This window comes from Papaver somniferum, chromosome 7, assembly GCF_003573695.1.
Source record: "Papaver somniferum cultivar HN1 chromosome 7, ASM357369v1, whole genome shotgun sequence".
NCBI lineage: Eukaryota > Viridiplantae > Streptophyta > Magnoliopsida > Ranunculales > Papaveraceae > Papaver > Papaver somniferum.
This window is the reverse complement of record NC_039364.1, coordinates 251,090,946-251,114,864: the sequence shown is the minus strand read 5'-3', so window position 1 is coordinate 251,114,864 and position 23,919 is coordinate 251,090,946. Positions and strand designations below refer to the sequence as shown.

The 23,919-nt window shown below is 36.6% G+C and overlaps 3 protein-coding genes across 3 annotated transcripts; 2 read left to right on the top strand and 1 right to left on the bottom strand.

Moving 5' to 3' along the window:
- Window positions 1–1,351: 1,351 nt before the first annotated feature.
- Window positions 1,352–9,024, top strand: LOC113296330 (kinesin-like protein NACK1). The gene is made up of 12 exons (XM_026544637.1): window positions 1,352–1,453; window positions 1,665–1,755; window positions 2,189–2,285; window positions 2,370–2,549; window positions 6,787–6,856; window positions 7,023–7,103; window positions 7,237–7,318; window positions 7,411–7,478; window positions 7,681–7,740; window positions 7,823–7,911; window positions 7,997–8,186; window positions 8,518–9,024. Exons 1-12 carry the CDS (start codon window positions 1,352–1,354, stop codon window positions 8,827–8,829), a joined length of 1,422 nt encoding a protein of 473 aa, XP_026400422.1. The 3' UTR covers window positions 8,830–9,024.
- A 6,195-nt stretch (window positions 9,025–15,219) lies between these two features.
- Window positions 15,220–18,814, top strand: LOC113300127 (cysteine-rich receptor-like protein kinase 42). Its single transcript, XM_026549312.1, has 7 exons — window positions 15,220–16,402; window positions 16,504–16,617; window positions 16,746–16,885; window positions 16,957–17,167; window positions 17,430–17,664; window positions 17,835–17,979; window positions 18,068–18,814. The coding sequence occupies exons 1-7, from the start codon at window positions 15,619–15,621 to the stop codon at window positions 18,449–18,451; spliced, it is 2,013 nt and encodes a 670-aa protein (XP_026405097.1). The 5' UTR covers window positions 15,220–15,618; the 3' UTR covers window positions 18,452–18,814.
- Window positions 18,815–18,987: 173 nt separating this feature from the next.
- LOC113300128 (cysteine-rich receptor-like protein kinase 3) lies at window positions 18,988–23,136 on the bottom strand. The gene is made up of 7 exons (XM_026549313.1): window positions 21,851–23,136; window positions 21,086–21,199; window positions 20,845–20,984; window positions 20,531–20,741; window positions 20,191–20,425; window positions 19,812–19,956; window positions 18,988–19,715 (listed from the first exon to the last, which is right to left on the bottom strand). The coding sequence occupies exons 1-7, from the start codon at window positions 22,635–22,637 to the stop codon at window positions 19,389–19,391; spliced, it is 1,959 nt and encodes a 652-aa protein (XP_026405098.1). The 5' UTR covers window positions 22,638–23,136; the 3' UTR covers window positions 18,988–19,388.
- Window positions 23,137–23,919: the final 783 nt, after the last annotated feature.

Below are 23,919 nucleotides of genomic sequence, written 5' to 3'. Positions count from 1 at the left end.
CGAAAGTGAAGAAAGACTCATGTCCATTACAAGCTCATGCATTGTTGTCCCTCTTTATTTTTGCCTTTGTTTTTTCTTCATTCCATTTGAAGAAAGAATATGTCCAGTACAAGCTCGCACATTGTTCTCCCTCTTTACTTTTGCCTTTGTTTTTCTTCATTCCACGCAGAATTATAGCAACGATTCACGCTAAAAAAGATCTAGTCCTAGGAATTTATTTGGCGTCCCATTTTCGTAAATTAAATTTCCAGAAGTGAAAAATACTATTACTATATGGGTTCAATATATAGAAGCCCTACAAAATGAAATGGATCCTTCATTGTCAACTCCATATTTTAAGAAAATGCTACTACTAGGCCCAAAACATCAAATTTTCTTCAGATCTGGCCCATAATTAATTATTACGAATTTTAATAATGACAACACTACCCTTTAGAATATATACAGGAGGAATATCATCGGTTTTATTTTCATTTTCATTTTCACTTTCTCTCTCTAGTTTCTGTTCTGAATAATTTTAGGGTTTTCAGATCGTGTTTTACGAAGAAGAAGAAGACGACGATTTTAGCTTCATCCATCTTAGTTGATGATGTTTATGGATCTCTGCTGATGATGTTTAATCGATTTAACATATCAATCAAATAATCGATTTCAGTTGATTCAAAGATTTCTCATGTATTGATTTAATCGAGTTGTGTTTCAATCGATTTACAAATTCAACACAAGTTCATCAGCAAGCGTATAGATAAGTATCCTCTTCTACTAGTGATTATGCTTCGACTGAGAGATTTTAGTTTGTTTATTTCAGAAACAAATCTGAGAAAAACACTTTTCAAAACATAAATCTTCAGGCGTTTTTCAATTAACATAGATCTTAGATTTACATTCATCTAGTGTCTCTGGTTGTATCATGTAGTTATTTTGAAGAATCTTTAACAAAATTTTCAGATCTGTTCTTCGTCAAAATCATTGTAACTCTCAATTTCAAGTTGCGATCTAAAAATTGATTAGAGATTCGATCAACGACTCATCATCTTTATTACCCGTAGATTTGATTGAATTTTATTCGCCTTTAATTTTCAATTTCATATGTTCTTGGTAGATATGAAATGGAAGCTGTTTTTGAATGGTGCCGGGAATGGATTCAATGGATTGCAGAGCCTCTGTTAAGTCATTTCAAAGTTCAAAACCTAATTTCAACTTTCTTCTCTCTGTAAAATAATTCGTCTATACAAATTCATTGAAATCGATGTTTCTTTGTGATATTATGATCTCTATTCAGTATTAATTCTATTTCTCAATTCTGGTGGTGTTGATTTTGTTGGTTTTATTTGTTTGTGTAAGGCGAGGCATGAAACTCATCTTGGATGAAGTAGCTTCTGCAATGATTCAGCGATACCAAATAAATTTCACAAGGCAAGATGTTGCTTCACTATGGTTTCTATGCAAGCAGGTAATTACTATCTATGTTCATACTTCTCAATTAGCACTTCTTGTGCAGAATGTCTTTTGCTATTTTATATTAGCAGATTTTGTAATGAAATAGAACTGAAAGATAAGTCTAACCTCTGTTTTTTTTCTCTAATTCGATCACAGTTGTACGTTCTCTCTACCCAATTTTGGGGTGTCATTCAGTACTTTTCACTGCATCTATTTCTTTTTAGTATGTTTCAGTTCTTTTGGATTCTCAAGTTGTTGTTTATTATATTAAGCCTGGAAATCTTACAGTTAATGATTGCAGTGAGGATGCTATAGGTTAATCATTGTTAGATCAAACACATCAGAGGATGCTATAACAGGTAATTCAAATACAGATATGGATGTGTAACTCTCAGTTAGGTGTAAGACATTAGACATTTCTTTGCATTATATGGATGTGTAAGACATTAGACATTTCTTTGCATTATATGGATGTGTAACTCTCAGTTACACAAGCTAAGTGGATGTGTAACTTTTACTTACACATACTGATTGGATGTGTAACTCTCAGTTACACAAGCTAAATAGATGTGTAATTTCTAATTACACATGCTAATTAGATGTGTAACTTCTAGTTACACAAGCTAAATTGATGTGTAATTTCTAGTTACACATGCTAATTAGAATGTGTAACTTTTACTTGCACATATTGATTGAATGTGTAACTTCAGGTTACATAGATTTTACTTACATATAGTAATTAATTCAGGTTCTTGTGTTGGCGGAGTAGAAAGGGGGGACTTCAAATGCAATGATTTAGAACAAGAAGAGGATATCGAGGACGGAAGTAAGAAGCCAAAGATGATGTGAGTATCTTGTACATTCTTAATCTTGATTCATCCCATAATATGTTAAACTGATTTCTAGGTTCCAACTGTGCAGATGTAAAGTTACTTGTCAGCTAATGCCAATTTGAATGACCAGGTTTCAGTTAGTGATCCGGAATTTAGAGCGACCCTTTCTGAAACAACAGAAATGATCAACTTATTGTTAATGCTTATAAATGATGATCACAGTGATGAGCTAATGCTACTTCGATCAAATCCATATGCCCCTGTGTCTGCCTATATGTAAGTAATGGAAATGGTTTGTTGAAGTAAGTGTAGGAACAACTAGTGAAACTAGGCTAACTAGTTTAAGTCCATAGCAAAAGTAGTGTATGGACAACGTAATGAAATATCCACAAATGTATATTTTTGGTAGGGACTATTAGCTTTTAGTATGATGCCTTCAGGCTTTACGAGTATGCAATGATAATTGGATGTGTAGATACTAGTTACACATGCTAATTATATGTGTAACTGCGAGTTAGACATGTTAATTATATGTGTAACTCGCAGTTACACATGCTAATTATATGTGTAAAAGTTTGAGTGAACCCGAAATGATGAGAATTTTTGTTTATTAGTTGCATGCGAAAACTAAGTAGATTCTTTCGGATTGAGTTTGTGATTTTATGAGGTGAAATTGCAAAGTGTTGTAACTATCCTATTGAGTTTGTGATTTTAGGAGGTGTTGGTGGTGGAGGTGCATGTGCAGGTTTTAGAGGAGGATTTGGATCCAGTGGTGGTGCGTGACAATGTAACTATAGTCAATTTTTCTTTAACTTCCATTAAACCATGAACTGATAATTGCATACAGTTTAAATTCTAAGCTTGTGACTCTAAGTAAGGTTTTTGTTTAGGTTTCAAATGATTTTGGTAGATTTTGTATGCGCGTGCTTATACGTACAAGCTCTATTTAGAGTTGATTTCACTGGTTAGAGGGGAACTTGTTAATCGCCAGGTAACTTCGTCTTTTTCAGTATTATCTTGCTATGAATACGTCCGTTTTGTACCACTTTTTTATTTGACTTAGTTAGTTGATTCGATGGCCCTGCAACAAAAACTTGTACAGATTGTGAGTCTTCGTTTATATCTGTATAGGTACTTCCTTAGCCTTCTACAACTGAACTATCTAGTATTCATGTATTGGAGGTGATTTATATATGAGCATCTGTAACTTTTAGTTACACTAGGAAAATGCATGTGTAACTTTTAGTTACACTAGGAAAATGCACGTGTAACTAAAAGTTACACTAGGAAGATGCTGATGATTTTGCTAGATTCAGTCGTGAAATCTAATGTGATTGTGGTTAGAAAGGAATAAGAAGTCTGAATTCCAATATGAATGTCTAACTTCTAGTTACATTAGTCAGTTGCATGTGAAACTATACATTGTTGTATGTACTGTTCATTTAATCTTTATAAAAACTGATTGCTTGGTGTTATATTTCAGGTTTCCAATAACTTTATAAAAGCTAATTGCTTATTTGTGGTATTGGTCTTGCTGGAATTGGAGTTGACGCTGAATACACAAGTCAGATGCATGTGTAAATCTCAATCGCACTAGATAGGTGCATATGTAACTCCCAATTACACTAGACAGATGCGTGTGTAACTTTTAGTTACACATGCTAAGAAATTATTGTAAATAAATCTTAAAGTAATGCATGTTTTTTTTATGTTTTTTTTGATGTCTGTTTTTTTGATGTGTAATTTCTCATTACACATGCCATATGGATGTGTAACCTCTGCTTACACATGTCATATGCATGTGTAACTTCTGCTTACACATGTCGTACGCATGTGTAACCTTTTCATACCATACCCATGTGTAACTTCTGGATACACATGCACATTGCATATGTAACTTCGGATTACACATCCATATGTTATTGGTGGGAGGCGGTGGTCGGTGGTGATGGCCGGCGGTGGTGGCCGTCGCCGTCGGTTGGTAGTGGTGGTCGGAGGCGGTGGTGGCGGTGGTTTTGGGCGGTGGCGGTAGTTGGTGGTGGTTGTCGGTGATAAAGATGGGTGTGACATCATGTTTATTATATTTTAATAATTTTGGGCTTAGATTTTAAATTTTATTTAATTATGGGATTGACAAGATGGATAAGGGTATCAAAACCTTTTAATATTTCGGGACCTAGATTTAAACTTCTTTTAATTAAGTGCCTCATATTATGGGTTACCCATGGATGGACCCTGAACATAATTTTCCCTTGCTTGTTTGCCAGCTCCATAATGGGTGCAAAACTGGAATTGATTTGAACACCCATAGGAACCGGCCTAAGAATAATCCTGTTGACTGCCACGTACACTTCCATGTGTTTCTCCATTATACCTTCACTCCAACTATAAATACCCATGTTATACCCTTTGGAATGTACGAACAGAAACAAGTAAGAAGCAAGAAACAAGAAATACAGAAGGAAGTTTCGTTCCCATATTTTCCCTTTCCCCATTTCAATCTTCTCCTTTTACTTGGCTAGTTGTCTAATTTGTATACAACTTGAGTTAACGTTTCAGGTAATAAAACATTTCTGTTTAATTCTTTATTGATATATATTGTATTGTCCCCACATTTTGTCTATCGGTTTAGGTGTTTCTAAAATTTTGATTTTGCCTCCTTTTTTGTATGTGGATAATCTGTCTGAGAGATTAGCCTTAGGCTTTGATTTGTGTTAGATTCAGTGAAATCCGATATGTCTTGGGGATTTTTGATGAATCCGAGGATATGGTGGATTTGGCTAGTAGATTGATTTGTTCGTGATTGATGGATTTGGCTAGTGGATTTTTGATGAATTTGTTCATGATTGATTTTTTACGCACTGTTGCATTATCTGATTCGGGTATTAGTATGTGTGCATAGTAGATTTGGCTGATGTGTATATCTGTGTTTACCAGTTTCATTGTAGAGATAGAAATATGTATAGTTGAAAATGTGATTTGAACTAATTGAGACATAAGTGACCTAGGTTGTGAATTATATAGTACTTTTACGGATTAGTGCTCTTATAAGATAGATAACAATGTTGTCGTGCTTTCATAGTTTCATTATGGTTCCAATTTTTCTCTTGAAATGAACTAGTTCCATCAGAATATAAGCTGGCGATACCCGTGCTCCATTATTAGGATCATTCCCTGAACAATGATTTCATTTTCGTGATCCATCTAGAGCTTCGTTTGTCTTTAATTTACTACTTGTGAAGACTTTCATCATTTTGGCATTTTGAAGTGAGAAACAGCCGAGCTATCTGATGAATTGTTCCATTAGTGTTGTTGGTCGTTATTTTCAGTACTTCAAATGTGCAAGTATCCACTAACATCTAGCCTATGTCATGATTATTTTTTTTTGTAATCAGTTTGTAATCAGAACCTGGGCACCTATGAGTTAATTGGATGAATTGTTCCATTAGTGTGGTTGGTCATTATGTTCAATACTTCAAATGTGCTAGTATCCACTAACATCTAGTCCATGCCATGATCCTTTTTTTTTTTTTTTTTTGTAATCAGTTTGTAATCAGAACCTGGGAAATCCTACAGAGTGCCTATGAATTAATGTAGTATGTTCAGTTATTTTGATATTAGTTATACAAGCTAACCTGCAAGCCCGCAAGCTTTACCCGTATGACCCGTAACAAGCCAGCCACGGTCCGCCCGTTTGCCAACCCTAGGTCACTACTATACTGGTCCACAACCTTTGGTGAAATTTTCCTTGGAATTTTTGTAAATTTTATATTTTCATTTCTTGATTCCTGTCTTAATAACTGCGTTCGTGAAAGCTGGTGTTGTATTCTCAGATTTGGTGCACAATATCAATGCTTATATGCTGCAGACGAGCAACGCACGTGCAACCTACTTGTATAGATAGAGATGGATAGATAGATAAAGATATCTGACCCAATTTTCTGATTGCAGCTTGTTGTGGTATTGTTGTTGTTGGACAATGGTCAGGACTGCTATGAAATAACGCATCAAAGGAAGTTCAAACCCATGCGAGGCCAAAAGCTCGTAAGGAGAACATGTTTGTCACGGTACGAATGAGACCTTTGAGCAGAAAAGAACAAGGAGAAAATGAAGAGATTGCATGGCACTGTTCTGATGAGCATACCATTTTGCAGAAGCAATTGAAAAATAAACGGTCTATGGAGCCTTATACCTTTGGTATTACCTAAATGTAGAATAAAGAATACTTGTTATACTGTGTAAAGTAATGAAATCAGATTATAATTTTTTTTCCGGAATTCTGAATGCTGATATTTGGGTTTGCCTTTTTGTATCAATGCCAGATCGAGTATTTGATATGCATTGTTCAAATCAGAGGGTTTATGAGGGAGCCAGGGATGTTGCGTTATCTCCTCTTGCTGGAGTTAATGGTGAGAGATGTTCTTCTATTCACAGAATTGCCCCTACTTGTTTAGTGATTCAATAGTCTGCACATGTATGGATGCCTTAACTTTCAATCTGTTTCTTCCCGCAGCAACAATATTTACACAATGAAGGGAATTACTGAAAGTGCTGTCAATGATATAGAAGATCACATTAGAAAAGTAAATTTATTAGTACTTTGTTTTGCTGGAAGAAGCATTCCGATATTATTCAAACAGTTTTCACCGATTAACTTCAGTTTTTGGTTATGATTTTGTGTCTGAAGGCGTCATCACATATTTGTGATATGTGCAGTCCCCGGAAAGATATTTTGTACTAGAGATTTAGGGCTTGGAGATTTATAACGAGAAGGTCGGTGATTTGTTCAATCCAGGTTCTGCCAACCTTATACTTCAGGACCATCCGAAGGTATGTGCTTGCCATCATTTTACGAAGTTTTAAGGCTCCATTTGATTCATTTTTTGCCTTTTTAAAAAAAAAAACTTTTTGACGTATTGGATATTTGGATTTGTTCTGTATCCTGCCTGTTATCTGATTGCAGAAAGGGACAAGTGTTCGAGATCTAGTTGAAAGAGTAGCGAAGGATTGCAATGAGTTGAGGAGTTTAATAGGTCAATGCGAAGGTATGCAATATCAGCTGGTTCACTTGTAAGGTGGTGCTGTTTTAAATTTGGATGTTCAACGTCATGGTATTTACCAGGATTTTTGTTTGCAGCTCATAGGAAAGTCGGAGAAACTGCGCTAAATTGCCAGAGCTCAAGGTCGCATCAGATTGTAAAGCTGGTGAGTCTGATTCTTTAGTTCATTGATTTTTGTGGATTGTCGACAAGTCTGAATATTGATTGAATTTGCCATCTTCATTCCATGCAATATCATTAGTGAATGAGAGATAGAGCATGTGATTTTTTTTTGTTAATCATCAGCGAACAATGTATGTTGACTTTTAAGTGATTCTGATGAGGCTAATCGAACCTATTTCTTTCAGACCATAGAGAGTCGAAGCCGTGAGAATTCCACCCATGCAGAGTCATTCGTAGCAAGTCTGGTGTGTTACACTTCTTTTTCCTTCTATGAATGTGCGAGTTGGAGTTTATAAATGCTAATAGGGTTACTGGCTATGCTTGCAGAATCTTGTGGACCTCGCAGGAAGTGAGTTTGCAGAACAAGCAGAAACACGCCGTGTAAGACAGTTAAAGTCAGCGATAAGAGCACTCAGGTTTAAATGAAAACAGCTTTGATTCCTCTGAATGTGTTTCCGTTCTGACATACACAAATACTTAGTTTTTATCTGGGTTATACAGTGTTGGAGATCGTGTAAAATACCGAGATTCAAATCTTACACGATTGTTGAAACCTTCTCTCGGGGGGAATTCACGATCTGCTATTATATGTACCATAAGTCCTGCCTCGAGTCATTTGGAACAATCACGAAGCACACTCTCATTCGGGAGTAATGCAAAGAAAGTGAAAAACACTGCTGAAGTGAATGTGGTATGTATCCATCAACATGCAACAACCTACATCTGTTACATAACTTGTACCTCTGCCAGAGAAAAAATGAATCATGCTTGATTAAGTTTCGGGTGATAAAAACGCATGTGTTCTTTTCGTCCCGTTGCCTTTCATTTCTGTCGGGTTGTTTCAGAGAAGTAACAATTGAAGCAGTTGCAGGATAAAGTTGCTTTGCTTGAAGCGGATAACAGTGGTACTCAATCATTCAGTTCCAATTTTCCTCCAAGGCTAAAGGCCAATAGAAGTCAAGATCGTTATATATTTGCACGTAGTGCCTTAAATTCTAACATCGATTCTCTTCCTTGTACAGCTGACAACAGGGCTTGAATTAGAAAGAGCGAAGAAGAAAAAGAGAACTAGAAGGGCGTCTTTTGAACCTATTATTAGAAGTCCTGCAGTCTCCCCTGAAAATGAATCAGATTCTGAGGAGGATATCTGGTTGGAAAGAAAGAGAAGCGTACTGGCAAGGAATAGACAGTTCAAGAAGAAGAAGAGGAAGTGCAAATGCAATTGCTTTGCTAGTTCTAGATGTATGAACAAGAGGTGCTCATGTTTTATGGGAAATGATTCCTGTAGCACTGAATGTGTTATAGATTGTGCAAACTATTCTGATGGTGATTAGAATACCTTTATGTGGCATATAGAGAGTATGTGGCTGGTATTTTTTCTTTGTGGATGCGTTAAAGGGTAAGACCATAGACAGTTCTCAGATTGCGTGTGGAAACTTGTAAACGGGTATATGACTATCTCAACATTTCTATACGAATGAAATCAGGCTTATCAATGAAATATTTCTTTATGGGTTGAGATTAGAACATATTCACAGTTTTAGTTTTGCAATTTTAACCAAATTAGTGCTCAATTAGACTAATACGTTTATCCACCTAAGAAGTTGGCAAGGTGTGTTTTATTTTAGATCGCAAGGAACAAAATAAATGTTACAGAAGTTTGGGAAAAACAACATGTCTATCTACCCTGCGCCATATGTTTCACTTCATTGTAAATTGGTGCAGGTTTTTCCATATGATTATGCTTTGGTTTTTTGGTTTTTCTCTCAGTTCGATCTTCGAAGTCGAAGTCCACCTTAATTGACCGATGATCGCAATTTCAAAAGACATTGAAGACAAAGTTCAATGTTCATATATAAGTAGTTTTTTTAAGCAGAAAATGCAAATCCCAATTGGGTTGTTCACATTGTTGCTATTATCGAATATTTGCTTCTAACACATACAGTGTTTGTCCTATCGGTGAGTAAACTCAGTTCTATCTCCCATATCCTTATTATTTTAATACTTCCATGGTGCTGGTGCATCATACATTTTCGTAGTCAATATTCAGAATTCACAAAGCCATCAAAGAAATTTAAGTGGATAAGCATAATAATAACTCCTAGTAGATGATGGTGGTTCTGACTGCAGAAGGTGGAAGCTATGTGAATCGGGTGGAAGCAAAGTGACTATATACGTACACAAAGTGAATCATCATCATTACAGAAAAATACTACCTAGAGTTAAAAAAAAAAATTCTTCTTTTGGGTAGCTGTTGGACACCTTGAATATGTTGTAGGTGAAAGGATTTCGCCTGCCTGGTAGATGTATCATTGAATATGTTTCCAATGATCACATGCTACTTCAACGCAAGCATGCACATAAGTTTGGATGTTGTTGATGCCCAAGGAAAACTGGGCATGGGATTTTCCTAACACAGTGATGGATGTTGCAAGTGTTATGCGTGAAAGGTTTTTCAGAATTGGGAATTATTTTTTTTTGATGCAAAAAACCAATATATTAAACCAGCATATTACATGACTTCTTAATTATCTTCCTTTCTTCCCTTACTAGCTCAGCTATTTTTTTGGGAATATTACTAGCAAAATCAAAGGAAGACTTAAAAGTTCTAGCTTTGTTGGCTATTACATGAGCCACATTGTTTGCCGTTCTTTTTACATGATTAGCATTAAAGGAAGAAAAATCCGATAACAACTGCTTTATTTCATCTACATGACTCTGGTTCATCCAGTGAACTACAGAGTTAGCTTTGCTGGTGGAGCTAGTAACATTTATACAGTCTGCTTCAAAAAGTAAGTTGTTGAACTGAAGATTGAGTTCTTTGGCCCACATGATTGATGTTTCATGGCCAAACATTCTGACTGCTCTGGATCTACTCCTCCATGGTAGTACCTGCCTCTGATCCATTTGGCTGATCCTGCAGAGTCACGAATAATTAGACCTATTCCAATCTCCTTTGTATTATGATCGAAAGAAGCATCTATGTTTATTTTCAAATGACTAGTTGGTGGAGGAGTCCACTGCTGAGGTTGCATGTTATTTTTACCCTTAAGATACTGTGTTTCTTCTTTGAGACAAAAGTCAACAAGGTTTCTAATCTCATGACAGGCAAACCATGAACTGATTTTCTTATTATGAAACATTGTAATGCATCTATTCTTCCATATTTGCCAGGCTGTGCACATTAAAATAGTCTTCCATCTCAGGTTTTCATCATCTGTATCAGAGTCTGAGAACCAACTAGCTATCCAACTAGAAACACTAATCTGTTGACTATGTAAACTATGCACATTAATATTCATTCCTAGCCAAATTGCTTTCGCATAGTCACATTCAATTAAGAGATGTTGTAGAGTTTCCTCTTGTGATTCACATAAAGGGCATACCGCGCTTATGTTTCTCTTGTAAAGACTAATCTTTTCCCTTGTTGGAACAATATTTCTTAGACATTTCCACATGAATAATTTAATCTTATGCGGGGATCTAGTTTTCCACAAGTTCTTCCATATGCTATTTGAGATTGAGTTCTGGTTTCCTGGTTGACTATTGGAATTAGCCGACAGGACTTTGTATGCTGACTTAACTGAGAAATCTCCAGTTCTATTTGGCTCCCAAATCATTCTATCTTTTCCTTGCTGAGGTAAGTACATACTAAGGATCAACTGTGATACTTGGCTTGGGAAAACTTTTTTAATTAACTCTTCATTCCATCTTTTCGGATTGTAGAGCATGAGATCTGAAACATACACCAGCTGGACAGGTTCCCTGAAATCTTCTCTAGGACTTGGAGGATGATCTAATCTTGTTATCCACTTATCACTCCAAATGAGAGCTTTAGTGCCACATCTGATATCCCATCTATAAAACTTCCTAACAATATCTAATCCTTTTTCTATTCCTTTCCAAATCCAGGATGAGTTTTGATTAGACTGCTGCAAGTGTAAGAAATCAAAGTAAGGTGAATACTTTAGCTTCATGTTTTTAACCCACGCTGAATCAGTTTCTGTGCATAACCTCCATGCTAATTTTGTTAACAGAGCCAAGTTGAATTTTTCTAAATTCCTAAAAGCAAGGCCCCCATTTTCTTTGGAAACACAGAGAGAGTCCCAAGAAACAAAGTTAATTCCTTTATTGTTTTTATGCCCCCACCAAAAATTTATTTGAAGAGCATCCAACTCTTTTAAAGTGTTTTTTGGTATTTGAAAATTGCTCATGTAATGAGAAAGAATGGAATTTAAGACTGACTTCACCATTGTTGTTCTAGCTGCTTGGTTCATGGTCGACGAATTCCATCCTTGGAATCTGTTAACGTAAGATTCTTTTAAAGACACAAAGGAGGAAGTTTTAGACTTCCCTAGTAAAATTGGTAAACCCAAGTATTTATCTGTTGAGCATAATCTTCTAACTCCCAGCCTTCTAGTAATAGATAGTTTAACCTCTTGAGAAACATCTCCACAGATGAAAGCCGAAGATTTAGAATAATTAATAAGCTGACCGGAAATGTTACCAAAGTGATGCAGGAGATCAGTAATGTGTTGAAGACCTTTCTCAGTTGCTTGAAAGAACAACAGACAATCATCCGCAAACAAAAGATGATTTATGGGGACTGACTTAAGAGAAGTACTTATTCCTTGTATTTTCTTATTCAGCTGCGCATGTTCTAGAGCTTTAGAAAGATACTCCATAGACATAATAAAAAGATAGGGAGATAATGGATCTCCCTGTCTTAAGCCTCTAGATGGATGATATGACGGACAATTGCTACCATTCAGTCTTATAGAAACCGAAGTAGTCGAAATGCATTCCCGAATAATGTCCCTCCAATCTTCCCAAAATCCCAGATGAAATAACATTTTATCTATGAAGGTCCATTCTAGTCTGTCGAAGGCTTTCAACATGTCTAACTTAAGTGCAACCAAAGGAGTTTTCTTTTTTTACTTCTTCATCGAATGGATTAGTTCATGTGCTAAAATGATGTTATCATTTATTAGCCTTTTTGGAACATAAGCCACTTGAGAAGGTGAAATAATTTTGTTCATTAGGGTTTTCATTCTGACAACAATTAGTTTAGAAATTATCTTGTAAGAACAATTGCAAAGCCCAATGGGTCTAAAATCATTAGGTGTAGATGGTTGATTGGTTTTTGGGATGAGACAAGTGACAGTGTGGTTTAACTGAGGTGGTAATTTTTTGGTTCTGAAAAAAGCTTGCACCATAAAAGTGATGTCTTCCCCAACTACAGCCCATTGCGAAACATAAAAGCCCACCGGAAAACCATCTGGGCCCGGAGCACTCCAGCTAGACATACTTTTGAGGACCTCATAAATCTCTTCTTTAGTTGGTACTTCCATGAGTCTTTGATTATCTTCGACCTTGACTAATTTCTGCATAATGTGAAAGTGAGAGTCATCCAACTGAGGATTTGTGGTAGTGGCAATGGTGGAAAAATGAGAAGTTAGTAAGTTTACTAACTCTTTCCTTTTATGGTACCATCTACCACTAACATCTTTCAAAGCTGTGATGTTATTTCTAGCTCTCTTCCTATTAGCTCTGGAATGAAAATAAGCAGTGTTATTATCAGCATCCAGAATCCAGTGATCACCCGCTTTCTGTTGCCAATATTCAGCTTCTATTTTCTCCCAATGTGACAACCTATCTATGACAAACTGAATTTGCTCACTATTTGTATCACTAAAAGGGAGTGATTGTAAGTGAGAAAGCGAATTCTTGTAGTAGTTGACATGTTCACTAATATGACCAAACTCATGTCGGTTCCATCTTGCTAAAACTTTCCTAGTGTTAGTTAACTTATCTGTGAAGCTTTCTAGGCCTGTAGAAGCTTTCCAAGCATCTAGGATTATTTTGGGACATGAAGAATCTCTGAGCCAACATTTATAAAACTTCCAAGCTTTAGAAGGGCGAGAGCATTTTGGTAATGTTGAGAGAAGAATTGGGCAATGATCCGAGGCCCTAAATGGAAGATGATATACCCTAGAGTCTGGATATTGTTCTATCCATAAAGCATTATGGAGAGCCATATCAATTCGACGTCTTTTATATCCTCTACCATTTAACATGTTATTCCAAGTGTAATTGTGACCTATAAAACCTAAATCCATGAGACCAGCATAGTCAATTGCAGTTCTAACCCAGTTGTCCGAAGACAAGCTAGAAGCACTTTGACCTTTATTATGAATGTGAACGTTAAGACCTCCAAAAACGATCCACGGCTGGAAAACATTTTCACTAAGGTCTTTAATGAAGTTCCATTGCTTTTTCCTCTCTTTAGAATGAGTAGAGCCATACATGCAAATTAAGAGCCATTCCTCCTTGGATGGATTAGATTGAATGAGGACATGAATCATATTATCTGCACTACTAACTATATCACATGGAAAACCATTCTTCCATAGTAGAATCAACCCTCCAGATAGACCTACAGAGCTAACAAACTAAGTATTAGGATACGAAAATCGCTGGCATAAATTTTTTTCTCTATCAGCAATAATCTTAGTTTCAGAGAGAAAAAACACATCTGGGTCTTGTTCCTTAATAACAGCAGCTGGATAATCTCTAGTGTCTCTCGAGACAAATCCTTGAACATTCCATGCAATTACTTTCATGTTAACAGAATTGAAACACTCAGAACTAAACTTAGAATGAAAACTCAGATGAAGAAAAATAGAGCAATCGAAATAATTCTGAGAACAAGTATGACAGAAAAGCAGATCTAGATTAAGGAAAATGAGATTAGAGTATACCTGGTGGGAGGCACTTGGATTTCCTTCTTGAAGAGACTTCAAATGATTTTGCTCTGACACTGTTCCAGGGTAAGATTGACTGAAATTAGATTGAGCGTTATCATCCAAACTGACACGAGTATTATCTGCAGATTTCTCAAGAGGACTAGCTTCATATTGTCTTGACTGATTCATTTCAAAATGGCGGATTAAGAATTGGGAATTTATATTTGGCGATTAGCACCGGCAGCTATACGGAAGGAAGGAGTAAAAGGGCATTTGAATGGGCGGTCGTCAGGTCAAGCATGGTCATTCACGGTTGACCAAAAGACCTTTAATTCTGGAAGAATAGGGTACCAAACCTGGTCAAAATCTGGGTACCATGGGACAAGTAGCCTTTTATTTAATTTCCACAAACTAAAATGCCGATCTGTCTTTCTTTTCCACCAACCTCTTATTTAAAAAAGGACAGAGGAGAAGGATGATTAACGCCATGAGAAAATGACAAAGAAAAATTAATTAGATAATCCAATTAGATTAACAGATGTATACAACTTTTGCTCCAGTCCAACACTCTAACCCCATCCCCATGTATTAGGATTTTGAGTTTTCACTTTTCAACATCATCTACTTCATAATCAAAATAAGAAAACCTGATAAACTAAAAATCATACTGTATAAAGGGTTTCAAATTCAGTCAAACATTTCTGTAGAAACATGGTTAACATATTCTCTCCTTTGTTTCATTTTCTTCTGGTTGTTCTGTTTGCAAGTGAAGTGAAGACATCTTTCTCTCAAGCTTCTTTTTTGTTGGTTGAGTTGAGTTGGTTGGTGCACCCCATTGTCAAACGTCAAATCTATTTTCCTAAATTAATACTACTAATAAGTATTATTCTAAATAAACAAACTAGCCACCTTTTCAAACAAACATAAAGAAGGAAAAAAAAACTTAGCCACCAATATAAGCATTTTAATAGATTTATGCATCACATTTCATTTCTTAGAAAATCATGTTTTTAAATTACTAGATTTTTTCTTAATTTCTTTCTCTTTCTCTCTTTCCATGCATGAGAGAAAGAGAAAAAGAAAAAGGAAGAAAGATCATCCCATCAACAACTCCCATTATTACCCCATTCAAACAAACAAGCACAAAAAGGTTGAAAAGAAAATAAGAGAGAAATGGGTTAAAGAAGAATATTAGGAGGAAATTCAACCGACAATATCCTTCAATTACTCCATTCTTAATTTCTCTTCATTGAAATCAACAGAGAAGCAGAAGAAGAATTTGGGTTTGGGTTTGGGTTTCGAAAACATATTCAATCAAGAAGAAGAAGAAATTGGTTTCGGAGGAAAAAAAGTCACACAGGTATTAAATTCATCAATATGTATAATTTAGCCTCATCATCAAATACCCGCCAGTTTCTTCTCATCATCATATTATTCCCATTTTTCATCTCTATATCATACTCAGACTCAAGAATTCAAGAAGCTAGTTTAAATTGTAGTGCAGCAAAGTATCCACCAGCATTAACCAATACATTGATAACAACTTTTACTGCAGTAATGGAAGGATTATTAGGACAAGTAACTAATCAGAACTGGGGTTCATATCATCAAGGAAACAATCCACCCATATATGCATTAGCCAATTGTATGAAAGATCTTTCAAATACTGAATGTCTTCTTTGTTTTGCTGAGAGTCGAACAAGGCTACCCCGTTGTATACCTTCAGTATCAGGACGAGTTTATTTAGATGGTTGTTTCTTACGTTATGATAATTATAGTTTCTTTGGAGAAGCTGTGGACAAGAAGCATGATAAGGCTGTTTGCGGGAAACCATTTGCGAGTATAGTGAAACAAGACTACTCAAAACTGGAGTTTACGCAAAGCGTTATTCAACTTATTCATAATGTAACCAGAATTGCAATTGAGAACGACCGGTTTGGTGTTTCTGATATTAAAAGTGGTCTTGCAACCGTGTATTCAATGGCACAGTGTTGGACACCATTGTCGAGTCATAAGTGTAAGGAATGTTTAGATGAAGCGGCGCATGAAATTAGAAATTGTACGCCCAGCATTGAAGGGAGAAGTTTGAATGCTGGGTGTTATTTGAGGTACTCAACAACTAAGTTTTACAGCACCGTCGCCGAAAATATGAACGATACAGGTAATTTTTACGGTTTTATGTTGTTCTTCTTGATAATGTCAGAAATGATAACGCCATGTCTTTCCACAAGGTTGTTTTTTAGCTTATTTTTATCTTTCCAGGGTTTTCACATATAGGAGTTGCCGTTGCGATTGCGTTAGCAGCTTCAGCCTTTTCTTTGCTATGTCTATTTGGTGCTTGTCTAGGCTACAAAAGACTAGAGGTTTTGAGAATAGGTAGATTTCCTAATGTAGCAACATTCTTACTTCATTCCTATGATAAAATTGGTTTTCTAGTTGCTTCCATTCACAAATGTTCTTTTTCCTTGTTCTGATAAGACCGATGTTCCTTTGTCATGTTATAGAACGTAACAATCTCGGGCGGCTTTCATCTGCTGTTAGCAAGTCTAATCTGAATTTCAAATATGAAACACTTGAAAAGGCAACAGAGTTTTTCGATCCATCGAGGAAACTAGGACAAGGTGGAGCTGGTTCAGTGTTCAGGGTACTTGAGCATTACTGTTGTCACTTTTGTTTTCTCTATTTCATCTTCTTCATAGCATATTTGTGAATCAGGGGACTCTGCCGGATGGGAGGATTGTTGCTGTGAAGAGATTGTTTTTTAATACTCGACAATGGGTTGATGAGTTTTTCAATGAGGTCAACTTGATAAGCGGAATTCGACACAAGAACCTTGTACAGCTATTGGGATGTAGTATTGAAGGACCTGAAAGTCTTTTGGTCTATGAATATGTAGCAAACAAAAGTCTTGATCAAGTCATTTTTGGTAAGTCATTAATTGAATGCACATTTCATTACCTCCAGTTGTACATTCCTTCTCCACCCAGTTTTTGACATCAAATCAATGGAGGAAATTTGGTAGACTGGCAAATTTCTGATAAAATCAAATTAGATGTTCAGTCTTGCATTTGATGCGATCTTTTCATGTTAGCTGAAAGTATGTGAATATTTGTGCAAAACATCTATACGCCTCTGTACTATATTCCTCTCATACTTTCACCTTTAAAGAAATGGATCCTTGTATTCAGATAAGAACGCAACCCAAACTTTAACATGGCAGCAGCGGTTTGATATTGTCGTCGGTACTGCCGAGGGGTTAGCATATCTTCACGGAGGTACTCAAACTAGGATAATACACAGGGATATCAAATGCAGCAACATTCTCCTCGATGAGAATTTAACAGCAAAGATAGCAGACTTCGGACTTGCTCGATGCTTCGCAGCCGACAAAACACATCTCAGTACAGGAATCGCTGGAACACTGTAAGGGAGTTTATTCATTTAGTTTGTCTGTCATGTTGAATTACTAGTCTCGCGAGTTGTCTTTACGTAACCTGGTCATTTTTTCTTGTGGTTCGAGGTATAATAACAATTCATTCACCGTGGCCAACTTTTGCTTAGTTTTTGTTAATTGTAACTTGCTTTGGTTGCAGTGGCTACATGGCTCCTGAGTATCTTGTTCGAGGACAACTAACAGAGAAAGCAGACGTATATAGTTTCGGTGTTCTGGTTCTTGAGATTATATGTGGAAAGAAGAACAACGTTTTCATGCAGGAGTCGGGTTCCATCTTACAGAAAGTAAGCCTATATCTCTCTTCCTCATTAAGTTCGGATGAGGATTCGAAGCAATCCTAACTTGTACTTTTTGTTCATTTACAAATGTTAGGTTTACAAACATTACAAGGGCAACACATTGACCAATTCGGTAGACCCTTCCCTTGAAGGTAATTTTCCTGAAAAAGAAGCATCCGACGTACTTCAAGTTGGCCTATTATGTACACAAGCTTCTGTTGCGTTAAGACCATCCATGTCTGATGTGGTTAAAATGCTTACTGATAAAGACTTTCCTGTTCCTCTGCCGAAACAACCTCCATTTTTAAACGCTAGTGTGATGGATCCAGATGCCTCTCCTATTTCCTTTGGTATGTCTAGTAAGTCTTCTACTCTTACTAATTCAACATCCTTCAAATCTTCTAGCTCATCAACTGCATTTGCCCTTCATGATCCTGCATCAATGGGAACATCTACTTCGCAATGGAGAAAGATTTAGTTGAGCAACCAATAATATAAAGAGAATCGCAGAAATCTTTCCTATCCATTTTTCGCCTTCCTGTTTTAGTAATTCATTTTTGAGGTTTGAGAGATGGGTTACAAATCCTTGAGACATGTAATTGTACGCTCAATTCTCATCCTTGGATCGATATTGTAAGATTGCATAATATTAGAATCTGGGCGTAGAAATTAGAAAAGATGACAGAGATAGAGACTGCTAGGCAAACTTACAATTTCAAAAGAGAAAAATGTGGTTGACATTCTGTATACCACATTGTGACATTGGATTCATGTCTCCCTTTATTGTAGATATATACTGTAATGCTTCTTTGAATATCAATAGTCAACTAACTTAACTGAATGTCACGTGTCCCCATCTATGTTCTCTTCATTGTTCAATATATATGGAAATGTGTTTGGGGTAAGTAAATGAACTGATTCTTGCTGATCAGAGACTGATTCGTTGTAAACTGGATTAGTGGTGGTATTTTAAGCATACCATTGTTTCAATAAGACTGCCAATTCATAACTATGTTAATGCTAATCTATCAGATTCATTTCAGCAAGGACCAAATGGCCTTTGTTGTATAATATGTACTGTTCATCAAACTCAACTACATACAATAAATGCACAACCAGCCTAGTAATAATATCACTCCCGTCCTCGCATGACTTGTGCTATGTGCAATTTCTCCATCAGCACATGCTGAGCTTTAAAAGGATTTCTCGTTGAAGCTTCAACATTGTTGACATACTTCCACATAATGAAACCCATCAAGATCAGGAAAGCTCGGGAATTGAATAAATATTGCATGGATAATGACCAGAATCCCGAGTCAACCAAAAACCAACCTAGTGACTTGATGAGTATGCATTATAAGTCTATGGATTAGGACCATTAGGTAACAAAAAAGTTGAAGATGTTTTAGAGCAGGTCATCTGGCTTCAACTAAGCTGTGTGTCGCGTCATTCCCAGAAGATCCAGTGTAGGAATTGGCCTGGGATTTGTAAGTCTCACTTGGAGTGAATGACTTTGGTAAGCTACTAGAACTGAGAAATGGTGGCTGTGTTGGCTGAGGTATGTCATAGTTTTCAGTGAGCATTTTCACCACCATTGACATTACTGGACGCAATTCTGCAGAGGCTTGTGTACAGAGAAGCCCTATTTGGAGTACCCTAGAAACCTGATCAGCTAGAAACCTACCATCCAGAGCTGAATCAACTTCGTCGCATAATTTCCCTGTACCATAATTGTTCCAAACCTGAACACAAGAAAGTTGTCAGACAAGTTTAAAAGCTGATTTTTAGCTTTCAAATGATAAAAGTGCAATGTCTATAGCAAGAAAATAACTCATTACCATCTGTAAAATGGAATACGAATCTTCAGAGAACGAATTGCTTCTCCTCCCGCAGACAACTTCGATAACAAGCACACCAAAACTATAAACATCTGCTTTCTCAGTTAACTTCCCGCAGACAACATACTCAGGAGCCATGTAACCTCTGCCAAGTGTGAAATTACTCAGAAAACATGTAAGCATTTGGAACACTGAATTCAAATGAAGTATGACGGGTCAATTTTGGTGAAGAGGTGAGAATGAACTCAACGTGGAAACTTCACTCTCACAATGATCTGAAATTTCCTAAGTAGTGCGGATTTCTTCCACACAGGCCTAGCTAAAACAGGCATAGACAATAATCTAAATAGCACATAAATGAAATGAAGCCTGAACTCACAATGTTCCTGCTATGACAGTGCTGACGTGAGTCTTATCTTCTGGGAAAAGTCTAGCAAGCCCAAAATCAGCAATTTTTGCCACAAAATTGTCATCTAGCAATACATTGCTCAACTTAATGTCTATGTGTATAATCCTCAAAGTTGACTCTTCATGTAGATAAGCTAGACCCTGCGCTGTTCCCACAATAACATTGTATCTTTCCTCCCAGCTTAGCGGCCGACTGTTATGTCTACCTGCATCAAAGGTAGAATTTCTAACCAAATGATCATACCAAGAAAAAATTTATTTGATGAGAAAATGGATTCACAAAAGGCTTTAACATAGGGGATATCTTTTACCAAAAATGTGTTCCTGGAGACTTTTGTTTGGAACGTATTCATAAACAAGAAGGCTTTCGGGGCCAGTTATGCTGCAACCCAGCAGCTTAACAAGGTTTTTGTGATGGACCTCGCTGATCAAATTAACTTCATTAAAGAACTGATCCACCCATTGCCTCGTGTTAAAGAATAACCTCTTTACAGCAACAACCTTCCCATCTGGCAATGTTCCCTATTCACAACGGAAAGAAAGCCATCCAGTTGAGACTCTATTGATAACCAAGAAATAGAACAGTCCCTATGAATGACAGACTGACTGGGTAAGTATAACTTACTTTAAACACTGAACCGGATCCTCCCTGACCAAGTTTATTAGAGCTGTTAAAGTAATTTGTGGCTCGTTCAAGTGTCTCGTATTTGAAGTTGAGTTCAGATCTATATATAGTGGCTGCTAGGACGCCAAGTTGCTTTCTCTCTGAAAGTAGATGTCGGCATAAATGACAAGAATTGTGGAAATACATGAAAGACATAGAAAATTTGAGTGTATCGTGGATTTGAATGAAAGTACTCTTCTACCTCTCCTCCTCTTTGCAAGTTTGCTCTTGCCAAAGAAAACACCAGCTGCAGCGATCATCAGAAACGCCAAAACAGAAGAAATGCCTGCTAGTATAACAGCTAAACGACGCCTTCCTAATCACCATTTGAGAATTACTTTTCATCAGGTTCAGATTCAGAAATTATGTTATATGAATCTAAGAATCAGAACTTGGTAACACTGTAGCCCTCAACTAACAAATCAATACAACAACGTCAATGGATAATTGACTACTTGACATATTAGTTTTCAAGCAATACACGTTGATATAGATCGTTGATGGAAAGAGAAATTCAAATAAAAAGTTGTGCTAAACACAACTCAAGGTACAATAAAACCGAAAAACGCCAACATTTTCACATCAACTACATTATCAAGTATCTTTCAATCTAAAAGATCCAAGGACCTAATTAACCTCAAATATTCCAGATTAATGAAAATCCCCAAACACACTTCATATCTTCCTTGATTATTTCATCTCCAGAGACTAGGGATGTGACGTTTGACAAACTACAATACCTACATTATGCCGGATAAAACTCCATCGTTGAGGAGAAAGAAACACAAAAGGAACACACACAGAGATCAATTATCATTACCTTTTCTTGACCATGAGGACTCAAACTAGTGACCTCAACTATCAATCACCATTGCTTCAATACCAAATTTTAATGCTTTAGATATCGAAACATAATTATCTCTAAACACATTAAGAAGTTACAAAATAAGTGATATATAGAATTTACCTCCACTTCCACTTGCGGATGGGGACGCCGTTGAATTGTTATAAAACTTCTGTGGCGAATAGAGCAAATAACATCCAGCATTCAAGACCCTTCCTTCCTCCTTAGGAAGACATGAAGTTATAGCCACGGTAGCATTTTCCAAACACTTTCTACAAGAAGTTTCATTCACAAATGTCCAACACTGCACTAATCCATAGACACTAACATTCCCTCTCTTGACAACCCCTACAGAATAGCCATTGTTGTTTTGAGCTTCAACACTCAAATTCCTGATCAATTCGACAGTATTCTCCTTGTAAACACTCAAATTCCCACCACCATAATCATTTATAGCACAAACAGTTTTATCTCCAAGACTCATAGCTTCGCCAAAGAAACTATAATCATCGTATCTCAAATAACACCCATCATAATAATTTCTACCACCTCTAGTTGCCAACTGAAAAGGGAGACATCTAAGTATCTGCGTTTTACATTGAGCAAAACACATATCACAATCATTTTGTGATAAGTCTTTCATACATTCACCAAATGCATATACTGTATTGTCTCCTGTACCATTAATAGTTCTTGCATATCTTTGAGATGCTATTTGAGGTGTAACTGAATCCATAGCTGATAAGAAGTTGGAAATGAATATTTGCCTGTTAGGATTTGTAGCTGTTCGGTTAGTGCAAATGAGAGCTGCTGGTGTAGCTCTTGGATCTGAATATGATGAGTTTGTATAGAAACATAGCAAGTAGAACATAACAAAGAATAGAAAATCAACAAGTGAAGAAGAAGACATGTTTTATAAACAAAGAAAGAGATGATATTTTGACAAGAGATTAAATGGGGTTTACAGAAAATTCTCACTTGAGTTTTCCATACATTAATTGTGGGTTGAAAAATGAGAAAGAATGAAGAAATGATGATGATGGTGGTGGAGGAGATAATAAGATAAAAATCAGAGTCTTGTCGTCTGATGATGAGGATGTTTGCTTTACTTGTTTCGTTTCTCCTCCTCTTGGTGTTGTTTGCTTTCAAAGAGGGGGTCGATCAAAAGTGGGGTAGGTGTAAACAGACACTAACAAGTCAATGGAAGAATTTGGTGTGAGAAGAAAATAAGGAGGATATCAGAAAATATGAGAAGAAAGAAACAAGGTGATCATTTTGAGAGTTGAATCGTCTTTACAAAGAGTGTACCTTTCTTCGAGTTGGCTGATATTTGACGGTGTTAATACATTTTCTCTTCTAGACAACGTTAGTTAGATCTAGACCGTGTCATCATATGCTGGGAAACGAGAAGGGAGAGAGAGACTTGCTTTGGAGAATATCGGATGAGGTTGAGTTTAAGAAGAAAGAAGACAAAACAAACGGCTGATATATTTATATCTCAATCAACCTCTGGAATTAGGGTAGAAGTTGAAAATTGAAAAAAGATCTAAACTGCAATTCGCATTTATTGTAACTCAACAACATAGATCCATGAAAGACAAGTGTTTTGATTGATGTTGGAAAATGGCCACTGTGTAACTTTTTTTTCAGGGCTGCACAAGACCCGGTCCGTTTTACCTGTACCGATCCGGAACCGGAAAAACCGGACTCGTACCGAACCGGAACTGGAGTAGACGGGACAGGTACCGGTTCTTAAAACTGAGAACCGGAGTAGGCCGGTACTGGTTCTGGGGTGAGTCCCGACCTGTCCCGGCCCATATGTCCCGGTTAATGGTAGTCGTAGATTTTTTTGGGGATCTTACATCCTGACCGTCCGTCATAGGTATAAGTTATACCGTATAACCCTATCTCTAATTCTATCGACTTTCATTTCAGTTTTCTTTTTTTTCTTCCCTGAAGAGCAGCAGTCGTGACTCGTTCTTCACTACCATTCATGATTCACCAGTGACCAGTCACCACCATCATCGATTCATTAAGGTATAAACTAGGATACTTGCTCTTCTTCTTCTTCTTCTTCTTCTTCTTAGATTTGTAAGTTACTTGTAACTCTCATGGGATTTGAAATCGATTATGGAATAAACTAGGGTTTGAAACTTTGAATCGTGTAATACTAATACTGGATTTGAAATCGA

Coding starts and splice junctions, on each gene's coding strand:
- LOC113300128 (XM_026549313.1), bottom strand. CDS start 22,637: ATGTCTTCTTCTTCACTTGTTGATTTTCTATTCTTTGTTATGTTCTAC. Junction 21,200..21,850: donor ATCCGCAAGTGGAAGTGGAG/GTAAATTCTATA, acceptor AATGGTGATTAG/GAAGGCGTCGTTTAGCTGTT. Junction 19,957..20,190: donor ACTGTCATAGCAGGAACATT/GTGAGTTCAGGC, acceptor CACACTTGGCAG/AGGTTACATGGCTCCTGAGT.
- LOC113300127 (XM_026549312.1), top strand. CDS start 15,619: ATGTATAATTTAGCCTCATCATCAAATACCCGCCAGTTTCTTCTCATC. Junction 16,618..16,745: donor ACTAGAGGTTTTGAGAATAG/GTAGATTTCCTA, acceptor GTCATGTTATAG/AACGTAACAATCTCGGGCGG. Junction 17,980..18,067: donor CGGGTTCCATCTTACAGAAA/GTAAGCCTATAT, acceptor TACAAATGTTAG/GTTTACAAACATTACAAGGG.
- LOC113296330 (XM_026544637.1), top strand. CDS start 1,352: ATGAAACTCATCTTGGATGAAGTAGCTTCTGCAATGATTCAGCGATAC. Junction 1,454..1,664: donor TATGGTTTCTATGCAAGCAG/GTAATTACTATC, acceptor ATTTCTTTTTAG/TATGTTTCAGTTCTTTTGGA. Junction 7,104..7,236: donor TACTTCAGGACCATCCGAAG/GTATGTGCTTGC, acceptor ATCTGATTGCAG/AAAGGGACAAGTGTTCGAGA.